Source organism: Vanacampus margaritifer, chromosome 17 (assembly GCF_051991255.1).
Source record: "Vanacampus margaritifer isolate UIUO_Vmar chromosome 17, RoL_Vmar_1.0, whole genome shotgun sequence".
Taxonomy (NCBI): Eukaryota; Metazoa; Chordata; class Actinopteri; order Syngnathiformes; family Syngnathidae; genus Vanacampus; species Vanacampus margaritifer.
In genome coordinates this window covers 19,042,162-19,054,085 of record NC_135448.1, presented here as the reverse complement: position 1 = coordinate 19,054,085, position 11,924 = coordinate 19,042,162, and the positions used below count along the sequence as shown (strand labels likewise).

At 42.9% G+C, this 11,924-nt stretch overlaps 1 protein-coding gene across 3 annotated transcripts; it reads right to left on the bottom strand.

The window, feature by feature from the left end:
• Positions 1-210: 210 nt before the first annotated feature.
• ubp1 (upstream binding protein 1) lies at positions 211-11,889 on the bottom strand. 3 transcript variants are annotated; one of them, XM_077548933.1, is made up of 16 exons: positions 11,636-11,889; positions 7,511-7,662; positions 7,356-7,432; positions 7,178-7,283; positions 7,002-7,108; positions 6,064-6,216; positions 5,834-5,944; positions 5,648-5,758; positions 4,618-4,745; positions 4,478-4,532; positions 4,306-4,399; positions 3,505-3,595; positions 3,302-3,420; positions 3,080-3,222; positions 2,408-2,459; positions 211-2,340 (listed from the first exon to the last, which is right to left on the bottom strand). In XM_077548933.1, the coding sequence occupies exons 1-16, from the start codon at positions 11,782-11,784 to the stop codon at positions 2,303-2,305; spliced, it is 1,686 nt and encodes a 561-aa protein (XP_077405059.1). In that variant the 5' UTR covers positions 11,785-11,889; the 3' UTR covers positions 211-2,302. The 3 variants fall into 3 exon arrangements, with proteins under 3 accessions (XP_077405059.1, XP_077405060.1, XP_077405058.1); XM_077548934.1 differs by lacking the exon at positions 11,636-11,889 and adding an exon at positions 10,431-11,356 and having other exon boundaries at positions 5,648-5,755; XM_077548932.1 differs by lacking the exon at positions 11,636-11,889 and adding an exon at positions 10,431-11,358 and having other exon boundaries at positions 7,002-7,283.
• Between the last annotated feature and the right edge of the window lie 35 nt (positions 11,890-11,924).

The window sequence follows — 11,924 nt, the reverse complement described above, 5'->3', positions numbered from 1 at the left end:
GTTCTTTTTTGTGGGCTCTGAAGATACCATTCTGCATCCATTATGTCTTGTATGTCATTGTCAATAGAAATAGTAAAAAAAAAAAAAAAAAGTATTATGACAAGCAAATTGTAATTTTACAACAGTATCATTATAGAGAAAAAGACAGGGTTGAACAAAAAAACAAGCCTTATTATATTACAGAATTTCAAAGATTACCAGGAAAGGTGAGACAGTTCTGAAACATTTATTCCCAGCACATGTGCTTTTTGTGTGCATCTCCAACAAAGCACACGCGTGCACACACCACAAGCAGAATCGGAACATGGAAAGTGGTTACCTCGCTCGCTCGGACACACAAACACGGCCCTCGTCTCGCCATTTTCCAAACATTTTTACGGTGGAGGGTGACGATGAAGGACTACCGACTACACGCGCACACGCAGTTTGTGAGTTTTCAGTGCAGGCTTGGTCTCATCTCAAAAAAAGTCGAACAGGACAAGACAGGACGGGACGACGTCTGGCGTCTTCTCCCGACTTCCACATGCAACATGTTTTTCATAAGCACAAAAACCTCAAATCAACACAGGGAGGGGGGGAAAAACAACACCACATGCACATTCGCACGTTTCAAGAGGCAAACGGCTCGCCTCCGTTTTTGGAGGCTCCACTAAAAACTACACAGGATGTGCATTTTTTTTTTTTTTTGTACTAAGGAGTTTTAGGCTCACACTGAAAAGAAAAAGTATTATACTGACAGAATTTCATCAAAATTGTTTTCAAGAGAGAAAGTACACAGTTTGGGTAATGCACTTTGTAATAAAAAAATATATTTTTTAAGTGTATATTTCAGGAAAATCACCGGGAAAAAAGTTTGAATAATTTAAATTTTTAGTTATTTTTCTGAAAATTCCCAATTGACTCCAATTTTTTTGTTGCATTTTTACAACAAGAAAAAAGGACGTATTTTTTCCAGATTTAAAATAGTAACATTCGGAAAATACATACATTTCTCTCCTGAGAAAAAAAAACTTATTTTGGAGAAAATCTTTCTAAAAAAATAATATTTTCTTTTTTGCACTTTGTGCTCTCTTCCCCGTCTTTAAATTCAGAATCAAGTGAGAATTCTGAGAATAAAGTAAAAATCCTACTAAACTTTTTCGCTCTCTCTCGCTCTTCACTGGCCCTAATCTTCTTCTGTGGAATAAAGTTAGTTCAGAAATGATTTTTTTTTGCAATAAAACCACTCTTAGAGTTCCGTGAGAGTTTAGTGCGCAAAAAGTCTTACTTTGTTTTCCCACACTTTTATTTAGTTATTTCTCTCAAAATTCACAATTGACTCAATTTTTTTGTGGCATTTTCACCCCAAAAATATTTGGATGTAGGGTAAAACAATTATGTATTTTTTTCGGAGTTAAAATAGTAACATTCAGAAAATAAAACCTTTTTTTTTCTTCTGAGAAATTTTGGGAGCAAATCTTTCAAAAAGGTTTTTCTCAAAGAAATGAGTGCACTTTTTGCTCTCTCCCGACTTTATTCTCTTAGTATGATTATCATTTTCTTGTCAGTGTGGCCCAAACATTTGAGGGTATTTCTGAGCTAATCACGTTGCACTCATTCGCTTTGTTGCTCTTCACCAAAAAAACAAAGAAAGAAAAAGGACAACATTCCGAGAGGATGGACGTGGAGCTGCCATAAAGTCCGTGGGATGCCGCTGACCAACCAACTGCTCGTGCACACAAACAAAACAAAAAAGTGGCCGCTCTCTTAAAAAAAAAAGTATTTTGGTCCGTCTTCTGGGGTTGACCTGGTCGAAATCAAACGGTTTGGAGGAACACAAAGCGGCGAGTAACAGGCAGCGAGAGGTCACAGAAAAATGAAAAAAATGATTGAGACGCACGTCCACATATTTCGTTTGCTGAGCGCAGCTGGTCGATAACATTAAGACGACAACACCGTCCCGCCTTCTCTCGCTCTTCTCAATCAAGATGGCGAGCAAAAATGGCGTCCGATACTGGCCTGCGTCAAATACATCAAAAGCAAAGACAACAACAAAAACAAACCAAAAAGCTCTCCAGCCATGCCAGCACCTCTTTCTCCTCTTTCCGTGTTTTCAATATGAAACAGTGGCCACGTCCCCCGCATGTCAGATTCTAACATTTTTACACGCCTCTTCTCTTCGCCGTCCATCCGATTGAGAGCAGGGAGGGGGGTGGGGTACGAGGGTTGCTAGAGGGGTGGGGAGCAGGAGGAACGTGCAGGCAGACACGGACGTTGGGGTCGGGTGGTGATGATGATGGTGGTGGTGGTGGTGGTCCTGGTCTTACTTCAGGATGAGATGGAGTCCTTCGCCCTGCTCGTCTGCAAGAAGAGCGACGATGGCGGCGTTCAAAGTGTTGTTGACGTCGCTCGCAAAAGTCAAACTCACCTTTGACGGTGCTGATGACGAAGCAGCTCTCGTCCGTCAAGTTGTACACCATCTGCATACATCGTTATTATTGCCATTATTAGGAAAAACGAAAATAAATAAAAATGTAAAAAATAAATAAATTAAAAAAAAAAAAAAAAATCCATAAATAAGTAAAAACAAACAAATCTAAAAATAAATGTGGAAACACATACAAAAATAAATGTATAAATACAATTAAATATCAAATAAAAACGCTCTGCTCTCACAATAATTCATTTCATGCTGCAGACGCTCTGGCAGGATAAAAGGTTGTTCAAATGAGGGGGCGGTCCTAAACGTGTCTTGGGTTGGACTCCGCCATCGCAAACGGCCTTTCAATGGCCGAGTGAGCGGGTCGGTCAGAGCGTTTTTATTTATCGATTTATATATTTATTTTTGTATTTTTTGAATTTCATTTTTTATTATTGTATTTATTTTTTTACTTTTATTTATTTATGGGTTGTTGCTTTTATTTCCATTTCTATTTATTTTTTGAAAGATATTTTTTTACATCCATTTTTATTCTCACGTACTTATTTTTAATTTTGGAAAAGCGGCCCGAACTGGATGCAGTACCAAATTTGACCAGCGGGTGTCAGACGCATTGAAATAATAGAGCGTCTCTGACTTGCCAGCTTCTTGGAAGCGTACCTGGTCGCTGAGCAGGATGTGGATGCCGGTGGGTCCTTGTCTGTACACCTGGTTGATGGTCCCCAGCGGGAGGCCGCACACGCCGGCCATCTTGCGGATCAGCTCGGCCGCCGTCAGCTCCTCCAGGTACAGAGCGTGGTAGACTGTCGCGGCGGCAAAGAAGACATACGCTTGAACCCGTACGGCTTGACGGCATTACGAGGACTCCAAAGCGCGTCCTACCGTGCAAACTGGGCGAGACGCCCTGTTCGCCATTTTCGCTGGCGGCGTGTCTCTCCAGCAGGGGGCTGTGCTGAGGGGATTCCTGACACACGTACACGGTCAAGCGGGGACGCACGGACCTTAACGCACACACAATGTACAGCACTGTCGCTCAATGAGGCTCAAAGATGCGATCGCGAGCTCAGAGAGGCGAGAGGACACACTTTGATTTGAGTGCATTGAAGAGTCGGATTCCATCTGCGGGACCGCAGATCTGGACCAGGTCGTCCCGGGTTAGCTTTAACAAATCAGAACCTGAACAAACAAAACGAGCAAAGTCAACAAGTAAGCATTTGCGTAACATGGAAATTCTCATTGAGTGCATTGATGGTGTCTTTTTTTTTTTTTTTTTTTACATGTGGAAAACAAGCAGAATGAAAAGGTTGGAACATGTTTAATAGGGCTGGCTATTGATTCTAATTTCTTCAATCGATTCTATTTCGACTCACAAGGGTTTTCGTTCCATTCAATTTCGATTTTCCCAATTCGATTCAATTCAATCGATATGGATTCATTATGGAACGTCAATTCTTCTTAAAGATCAAAGGGCATGATTAAAAACTCCACAAACACATTCCAAATTAAATTTAGCAGAGGCCGTAAATGCTTCAATAATTGTACATAAAGATTTCGAATGGTCTTAAAGTGCAATGAGTCAGGTCTTTCCTTAATGTAAGAACAACTTTTAAATTCACGTGAACAATAAATTTCAAGAAAACAGTCAAATGTAAAAATAAATAAATAAAATGAGCCTTTAAAATTATATTTTCTTATGAATTTATGGCAAAAAGGAGATATTAAAATAATTGATTCATGGTTTTATGAATCGATATCAGGCTCAAAAAGGAAAACCGATTAGATTTTTTTAAACCCAGCCCTAATGTTTACATAAGGATTGTGCCCAAAAATTCCGCACCAGCCAAAACAACATGGCCAGAGAGCTCAAACCTGTGTGTGTGTTTTACCTGAGAAGTGAGTGAAGAGTCGCGCGTAGGAGTTGAATCGGTTTTTCAGCAGCCATTTTTGTGTGTCCTGAATGGACGCGGCGGGACTCAACTGCTGCAAGAGAGAAACCACACAACATAAACACACACACACACACGAGCACACTCACACAAACAGTCCATTTGGACAAACCTCTGTACTGGCATGGCCGCCGGGTTCCGCCTGGTGATTGGGCGAGGACGAGTCGCTGGGGAGCAACGGAGCCGTCAGGCAACGACACGTGGCGCGCTACGGCGGGACGGATGTCGCGCGGCGCGTGCGCGGCTCCTTACCTGTCGGGTAGCGAGGAGGTGGTGGTGGTGGTGGTGGCGGTGGCGTAGGTGGAGAGAGGCGTGGACGTGAAGGAGGGAGTAGCTGCCTGGTTGGGGGCCACGTAGGCGCTGTCCGGCCACGGGGAACACTGACGACGACAACATTGATGTACACGTTATTCCACACGACATTTTGCAGTCAGCGTAAAATGAACATAAAATGCTAATTCAAATCTAAATGACTGTTTCTCTAAAAAGGTATTTGATCCCCCCGCAAAAAATATATATAAATATAAAATTAAATCTTTTTTTTTTTTTTTATTAATGAATATCCCATATTTGTACAATTTCAGTACAAGGATGTGCCAGATGGCCCCAAAATACAAGACAAAAAAATCGGGGAAATATAAAAACAAAAGCATCCCATTTTAGAAGACAAAAAAAAAAAAAAAGTTAATTTTAAAATTAATTGAAGTGGAAGTTAAATACAATTTTTACATATTTGAATTAATTTGTTTATTATTTAATAATAAAAAAACTTCTCACAAATATTTAAATGAATGGACACTCAAAACTATCAAGTGTATTAAATTCATTATGTATAAACAAAAAAAAAAAAACATGTTCAAAAATAAAATAAAAAACAATATAAACTTTTAATATACGTTAAAAAAATATAAACTATTTAATACACATACAAAATAATCAAATTAAAATGCAAGATTTAAAAAAGTGAGTATTTTTTTATATTACAAGATGTAAAACAAAAATTATTATTATTATTTTTTTAAGTTAACATCTTCAATCAACAATTGGAGCAAAAAATAATAATAATAATAATTCATGCAAATTCAGATCGCCAACTCTGTAATTCAATGAATGATACTCATTTTCATCAAAGATCAATATAATTTGTGTCATCGTACAAACAATAATAGCATTAATTGCTGAAGTCATTTTTTTTTTAAACTGTCACAACAATCATAAAAACACAAACGTGCTGATGAAACGATTCCCCCCGATTTTGTCAATGAACCAAATCTGGACTTACGCTGCCTCTCTTGGCCAAAGAGTCGCCGCAGTCGGACGGGAGCGTCCGCTTGCTGGACTTCTTCAGCTCGTGGTCGCCCGCTTCCTCGATGATGGGCTCCAGTCTTGTCTGCTTGACATACATGCAGCAAGTGAGCCAGGAGAGGGCGCTAGCGAGCGGGCCAGCGCCGACCCAAACTGAACTGACCTCTGACAGGATAGTGGTATCGTACGAAGGCTGGTACTTCTCCTTCTCCTGAGCGCTGCGCTTCTCCATCTTCTCGCGGTCCGTCTTCTGCTTGCGGTCTGCCCCTTTTGGCTGAAAAGGACAAACAATCGAGACAAATTGGGTTGGGGGGGGGGGGGCTCTTGTTGATTTGATCCAGAGCTGCACACTCTAGTTCTTACAAAACAAATCAATCACAGCATAGAGACTACCTTGAAGACTTTGATTTGGCAGGAGGCCGAGTGCAGGTGCTCGGCGTAGTCGCCGGCGTCCCCGGGTGCGAACGTGTCAATCTGGATCCTGAAGGGGACGCCCTTCTCGCCGCCGTGCTTGCGCGGCGTGAACTCGGTGCTGATGCAGTGAACCTGCAAAGACAAACCGGAATAATTCCATCAATGGCGTTCATTCATCAAAACATGCAGTGTTAAGAATATTTCAAAGATGTATTTTGAATACATTTCAAAGAAATGTGGGCTTAAAATGAATAACAACAATTACATAAATAAAATCACATTACCTAAAAACAACCAATTAAAAAAAGATGACATGTCATTAAACAAGACATACTTGGATTACTAACCATCCATAAATAATAAAGTCATCATAGTTACTTTAAAAATTAAAATATATATATTTGTTAATTATTATTTAAATTAATGTACTGATAATAAACATTTTAAATTATTTAAAAAAATTAAGGTAAACGAAAAATAATTTATGATTTTTTTTTTTACTTCATCAAAAGAAATACTGTATCAAGATATTACAATGAATTAAAAGAACTGAAAAATTTATTAAAAAATAAAATTAAAATAAATGCAATTTTAAAACACTACTAATAAAATTAAGCACATTTAAAAAAAAAAAAATCTCTAACTTTTGAATTCACACAGTGCTTTTTTTTTATTACATGAAATCAAAATGTTATAATTTACCCCCAAAAATGAAGTCATCTGTATTTTCTAGTTATTCAAAATATGTGATAGTTATTCCAAAAATATTCCCGTGAATTAAAAAAAAAACAGGTTGATTTTAAAAATCAATTAAAAAAAATTCTACAAATATGGAATTTGATCTATCCATCGAAATTCATGTAAAAATGTATAAATGATATATTTGTTCAAATCTAGATCCCAAACGTGTGTTTGACCTGCACGAAGACGGACGCTCTCTTATTCAAGTCCCACAGGAACTCTGCCGCGTTGAGCTGGGAGGGGTGCGTCTTGGGCTCCACGATGCCCACCGACATGGGAATATCTGTCACACACGCACACGCATTCACAATCACAACATCCAAATAGTGACGTCGCTGCAGCGCGCGCTTACCGATATCCAGTAAACGGTCGCCGGGACGATTCCACTTCCATCCCTCCAGCTGCTGGTGTTCCGTGTACTGGAGCCGCCGGTCGTGGAACACCACGCGCACCGTGCTCTACGCGCAAACGCAAACGCACGTCCGGGTTATAGAAATGGCCGCCCGACCTGCACGACGGCGCGTCCTTACCTTCACCATCTTGTTGGTGAGTTCCGGTAACTCGCCAGGCTTGCGGTTGTCCAACATGCGCACCTCGTAAGACTGGCCTAAAAGAAAGCGACAAACCATCAGGCTACGTGTTCATGCCAACGGGCGAGCTTGCTACGGTTTGACGTGAAGATGACCTTGGTTGAGGTACGTGAGCGTCTCGTCGTGCAGCTTGACGGCGGGCGAGGTGGCGGCGCACAGCACGTACTGGAATGGAGGGTTCTTGCTCTCGCTCTCGAGGGGGAGGCTGGAGTCTTCCTGCTTGAAGATGGGCAGGGCCAGCACATCACTGAGACCAACGGGAAGGAGACGAGGGGGTTAGGGATCAAAATGATTTACAAAAAAAAAAAAAAAAAAATCACAAGAAGACTAATAAAAAAAAAATCGAATTATGTGAATTAACCGGCATATTTTTAAATCAGAACTATGTTCAATAAATGCATATTTTAACAAGTAACAAAAATACAAAAAAAAAATCCTGACTTGAATCATTTACAAAAATTAGGCAAATTAATTTAAAATATATATATCAGATCAATATTAAACAAAACTATTTTTTTTACTAACAAACAATTTTTTTTTTTAAAACATTATCAAAATTTAAAAATAAATCACAAGAAAAGAAAGGGAAAAATGACATGATGTAAATTAACAAATATATTTTAAAATCAGAATTATGTTCATTAAACGCATATTTTAATAAATAACAAAAAATATTGAAAAAATTCAGGACAAATAGTTACAAAAAATTATCTAATTCATTTAAAAAATATATCAAATCAATATAAAACAAAAATATTGATTTTACTAACAAGAAATGTTGACAAATAACTTAAAAATCTGAGTATCTCCCAAGAATATTTTCACTCATGAAATGCTTAAAAAAAAAAACTCTCTAATCTTATGTAATAATAAAAATCAACTCAAAACTTAGCAGATTGAGTGAAATATGTTTCCAAATAAACGATTCCTGCATTACTGATTGTGTAATGAAAGAAATTGTTCATAGAAAGGCTTTTGAACCGAACATCCAATGAGCAGAACAAATGTCCACGGCATTAGAAAATAATTGAAGGCTTCCCGCTAACTGGCCCTTCCACCTTTTCCTGAAACCAACAATCAAGTGAGGCTCATCAGTCACAACCAGAATTAACGGAATGGATCGTTTCCCATTTTAGGACAAACCATCGATCACGCCTCACCGTCATTATCTATGCATGAAGCGGCAGCGAGAGAAATCGACGAGCTTGTCCACAGATAACCCAAGAGCTTCTTTCGCCCTCTTTTGGGGAATTTTGACACCGACCCAACGTCGCCCGTCTCGACCCCTCACCCAAACGCCGGCTCGAAACGAGTCCATCAAACGCCGGCTCGAAACGAGTCCATCAAACGCCGGACGAGATAAACGCAGCTGCAGGCAGATGGTGGAGGGGGCGGCTGATAAGGACACGTGTGTGCGTCAAACAAATCATTAACATGCTAACGCCGGAGGCCCCAAACACCGGGCCTCGGACCGACCCGTGGGCTGGTACCTGGACGCACAGACAGCCCGAGCAAAAAAATGTTTCCTTGATCGGCAGACTCTGAAAGTCGTCATGCTAATTGACGAGAGGTGGTTGACAAGTCTGCTATGAAGGTGTGTCGAGGAGGAATTAACGCTCAGGGCGGAACTCAAGGAACTAGTGCGATCATAACAATCTCGGGTGTCTCACTGGACTTTGAGGCAGACTTGCTAGTAAATTAGTTAATAATAAGACCACTTCCCTCCATGTTTGCTTGCGTTCGCCTTGATTGTAGCACCCCAGCCGACACCCCCAAAGTCCCAAAACAAAGAACAGCCACCGAACCCCATCCGCAAGAGAAACAGAAAATACAGTTAGGGAATGGGGGCAGCACTCGTAAACCAACTACATGTTACCAGTGAGGCACTAGTTGACAACTGTGTGCTACTAGTGACCAGAGGTGGCAAATCCAGGTCCAGAAAGTAAAAACCCTGCCACAGTTTGGCTTTAGCCCCTGATGCTAGCTAGCTAGCTAGCTTCCTAGCAGGTAAACAAGCACCATGGGAACTAGTTAGCTTCTAAAAGTAACAACCTTGCCACAGTTTGGCTTTAGCCCCTGAGGCTAGCTGGCTAACTCCCTAGCAGGTAAACAAGCGCCATAGGAGCGAGCTAGCACCTGAAAGTAAAAACCCTGCCACATTTGGCTTTAAACCCTGATGCTACCTAGCTCCCTAGCTAGCTCCCATGGTGCTTGTTTACTTGCTAGGGAGCTAGCAAGCTAGCACCTGGGGCTAAAGCCAAACTGTGGCAGGGTTTTTACTTCCTGGACTTGGATTTGCCACATCTGCTGGTGACATTACAAAATGCAAATATGTAGTTAGCATCTTGCCTTTAACTGGTCGTACTAGGCGGACGCAGATGTCAACGAGCTTACTGGTACATGGACCTTAAGACGGATATTGAGGATATCAAATAAATGCTTAAATGGCTTTCCATATCCATGTACGAGTACGCGCTTTGTCGTCACCAGCAAAATAATTGAACACAATAGTAGACAGTCTAGGTTGTGCCCGCAGAACAGCCGTCTTACGAGTACGTTTTTTTATTTACTAGTCGAGCCACTTGTGGCATGCTAGTATGCAATTGAACCTTACTAGTAAACTGCTGTGCCCAATTAGTAAACACGGTCACCAGTAGTCCTGCACACTACTAGTTTTGCCTCACAATGGGCAGAAATGTGTGGAGAAAAAAACGTTACTAGTCAGAAACACTTGTTCCACTCGGACATGGACAGCTGCATAACAAGGATATTGGGAAAATGCTCCAAGGGCTTTATGGAGGCAACACATGCCTACTAGTTGGACCTGGTAATGTGACTAGTATGGCAAGTAGTATACTAGTAGGGGTAAAAACGTTACTAGTAAGTCACAGTCGTACAGTGAGGGCAAAGAGAATATTTAAGCAGGATATCGTCGATGTGGAATAAATTCTCCAACGGCTGTCCATCGTGTCCACGCCGTGGGTAGTGGGGAGTGGGGGGGTGGGGGGGTCTAACCTCATGCTGTAGGCTGCCGCCCCCAGCTCCTGGCCGATGCCCGACAGGCTAGCGTCGAAGTCGTGCACCAGCCCCGACTCGATGGTGGCGTCATCGATTTTGAGCACCCAGGCCATGGGCCCCAGATCCTTGTCCTCGGCTTCTACTTGGGGGGCCGCCAGCTTGCTACTTCGGGTGGGGGGGACGAAGACGACGAAGACCGGGGGACGTGAGGACGAGGAGGGGAAAGAGGAGGAGGTAGTCCGCCCGGCCTCTCTCTCGGTGAGGGAAACTTGTCCTAGCCTAGCTCGCTAGCCAGGCGAATCCAATCGAGACGCAACGTATCTCCATAACGCTCCACTTTTAGGGGGGCTACATTAGTTGTTGGGTGGGGCGGAACAAGTGCTCGTCCGGGGCCGCCACGATGTGAAGTTTAAACCCTCGAAATGACGGTCGTGACTCGGATGAAGAAGAAGGCGAGGACGGCGAAGCTCACATGCTAACAGTGGCTAAGCTAGGCTAAACTAGCTCCAGGATAGAGACGCTTCCTCCTCCCGGGCTGGTTTTGCTTCTTGTCTCCGACACACACGCTCCCTAGTCGGCCAAACGGTTTTAACTCGTGGAAACCAACCAGGAAAGGGGGGTATGTTTGCGGATTATTCCAACACACAGCTGTTGCTACCTAGCGGAGCTAACTAGCACCAACTTCCTGTCGCGTTTGAGTCAATGTCCGGGGTCCTAGTCGTACCGCCCCAGGTCTCTCCAATCACCAGGCTGGCTCGCAGCCCTCTCCTCGCCGCCGCGGTCCTTGAGCCCAAACCCGAAGAGACGCGAAGCCGGGCATCAACATGGCTCCCACGGCGTCCGCCCCGTCTCTCGCTCTGCGGAATCCGCACTGCAAGGTGCTGCCCCCCCGCCGTACCCTCGCCTGCCTCAGCCTCGGCATACGGAGGGGCCTACCAGCCAATGAGCGTGCGTCTGCTGCGGTTGCTCAGCCAATCAGAAGCGTCTGTGCTTCGGTCATAATGTCAACGACGGCCCGCCCCCTTTCCTAACGATAACACTTGCAAAGTTGACAGCGGATCCTTTTAGAGAGGTTTCTGTCATAAACATATTATTTCTCGCAAATGAGAGCAACATGTCGACGGTCGGACTCGTCGTGTATTTTAAACAAAACGTGACAAAAACAAGATGCAAAAGAGGACAAATGGAAAATGTGACTATACCGTCGGTGATTTCCGTCGCGTCGCTGCTGCAACGGTGCGCGGAAGTTTTCGGTGCAGGACTGCCAGAACAACATCGTGTCCCGTCCCGCGGCAGTGGCCTCAACTCCCCGTAGCAAACTCAAGCCGGCCCGGTACGGAGGTCCGAACATGGGCTCATGACAGCGTTAGTTGAAAGGGTCCACACAGGTGCTACTGCTGGTCCTTGCTTCTGGTCAATGATTGATCCGAGCGAACCATGGACGAGGCATGCGGTCAAAGTGTGGAGACTGAGGGGGGGGGTGGGGGGACG

Excerpts from the sequence above, each read along its gene's own strand:
- ubp1 (XM_077548932.1), bottom strand. The coding sequence starts at position 10,546 with ATGGCCTGGGTGCTCAAAATCGATGACGCCACCATCGAGTCGGGGCTG. Across the intron at positions 7,284-7,355 it reads TCACCAACAAGATGGTGAAG|AGCACGGTGCGCGTGGTGTT; the intron begins GTAAGGACGCGC and ends GTTTGCGCGTAG. Across the intron at positions 3,596-4,305 it reads ACTCTTCACTCACTTCTCAG|GTTCTGATTTGTTAAAGCTA; the intron begins GTAAAACACACA and ends TTGTTTGTTCAG.